This window comes from Phytophthora parasitica (assembly GCF_000247585.1).
Source record: "Phytophthora parasitica INRA-310 unplaced genomic scaffold supercont2.200, whole genome shotgun sequence".
In the NCBI taxonomy this organism is placed as follows: Eukaryota; Oomycota; class Peronosporomycetes; order Peronosporales; family Peronosporaceae; genus Phytophthora; species Phytophthora nicotianae.
The window spans coordinates 7,034-8,747 of NW_008649186.1; the positions used below are offsets into that span (position 1 = coordinate 7,034).

The following is a 1,714-nucleotide window of genomic DNA, read 5'->3' on the forward strand; positions in this document are numbered from 1 at the left end:
CCACGACTGATAAACTCCTGCACAACCACCTTCTCACGAGGTATCCGCGCCTTGTTGATTGTATCATCGTCCGTGTAGAATTCTGTATAGGAACCCCCAGACGCCTCCCACTCCGGAGTGACGGTACTCTGGTCAACAAACGACACGTTTAGCCCCTCAACTGGTTTTTGAGAGCCGATTGATCCCTTCGGGTCATCGTCTGACCTCTTTGCATTAAAAGACTCGGTCGATGCTGTGTCTCGATGAAGCTCTTCACGAAGTGAATGAAACATCTTGGACACGCCAGCTTTCGACAGGATATGCGCTGTTTTCTCGGAGATGTTTCGTTCGTGGCTGCTGAGTCTATCTCTCAGTCGCCCGGATGTGTGGGCTAACTGCTCTCCGACAACAGAGAAACGGTTCGCTGGAGAGGCCTCGCCGTGTTCGACTCCATTGGGTGATTTCTTGTTGCTTCTCAGTTTGTCTTTGACTCGTGTTTGTGTCTTTGTCAAGTGCTCTTCCACGACCGCCTCGTACTCGTTAAACTTGTTGGAAATGTTGCGGACCATCGTGCCAACACGGTTATGGAATGGGTTCTCCATGGCAATGGCCACTTCGGAAATGACCCGTAAGCTTATCAAATGACGAGGCCATGGAGGATTTTCTGTCTGAGACAAACAAATCTTCATGTTTGCCAATTGCAAAAGGCTAGGCGCACCACCGTAAACCTAGATGAGAGACGACATTCTGACCGACCTCCATTAAATCAACTCACTTGTATGATTGCGGATTTTCCCCTCACTTCTATATTAATAATCCATTACTTAGTATAGTAACCGCCATTGCGATGGTACTTGAACTAGATTTGCTCATTTTAGAATTCACAGACATGCAAGCGATTATTGTGAGGTGGTCGGGGACATCCAGTACTCTGGTTTAACACTCGAGCGATGCTTGTTTGTAGATGTCCCGAAAGCACCAAGCAGCTACCTCCAGTTAAAGATATCGAGCTTAAGATCTCCCTGTTGTCATTCAATTTATTTGCGGTGCTGGAACGTGGTAACAACTCTATATCGCACTATTGGCCGCCGAACGATCATAGTTTTGTGCTACAGTACCCTTGAAACAAATTTAAGAGTTCAGCTTCGCGACAAAGTATGGAGCGTTAAGCACATCAAACAAGAATATACTGAATTTGTTTAGAAATTGTCCCCAAGCGTATTCTTTTAGTAAAATCAACCAAAAGTGAAAAAATACTAGAAACTTTTACTGCTAGTAATCAGTTACTATAATAACAATTGCGAGCTCTACAGAAGAGAGTTTCAATGGGTATTTTTTGACAAGAAGTCGTAGCTCTCAATATCTCGGCCCTTTGAGTTTTCAAAAAGTTGGTAGTCATCTAGTTTGATACTTCTTGCATCAAGACGGCGTGGAGTACTCGCATTGCTTCGGATGCGGTCGGTCTCTTCGTAGGATCCATGGACACACAAGCAAGGCCCAGCCTTACCATATTCTGTGGGCCAGTCTGTGAAAAATCGACGCTTAGCGTTCCCGTTACTACTCGATGGAGAATAACCAATGGCGACAATTGCTCTTTCGACCCGGGACGTTTTGCATGAGAATAAGGCATTGAATGGACCGACAGTTCCGACAGCACCACTCCAAAAGAAAACATGTCTGCCTTCTCATCGTACGCGTTTCCAATCATCACTTCCGGAGCCATCCAAAGCGACGT

The 1,714-nt window shown here is 45.7% G+C and overlaps 1 protein-coding gene across 1 annotated transcript; it reads right to left on the bottom strand.

Annotated features, from left to right (window-relative positions):
- Positions 1-63: 63 nt before the first annotated feature.
- PPTG_19828 (hypothetical protein) lies at positions 64-581 on the bottom strand (the record flags this gene model as incomplete). The annotated part of the gene is made up of 2 exons (XM_008918405.1): positions 64-82; positions 142-581. The coding sequence occupies 2 exons, from the start codon at positions 579-581 to the stop codon at positions 64-66; spliced, it is 459 nt and encodes a 152-aa protein (XP_008916653.1).
- Positions 582-1,714: the final 1,133 nt, after the last annotated feature.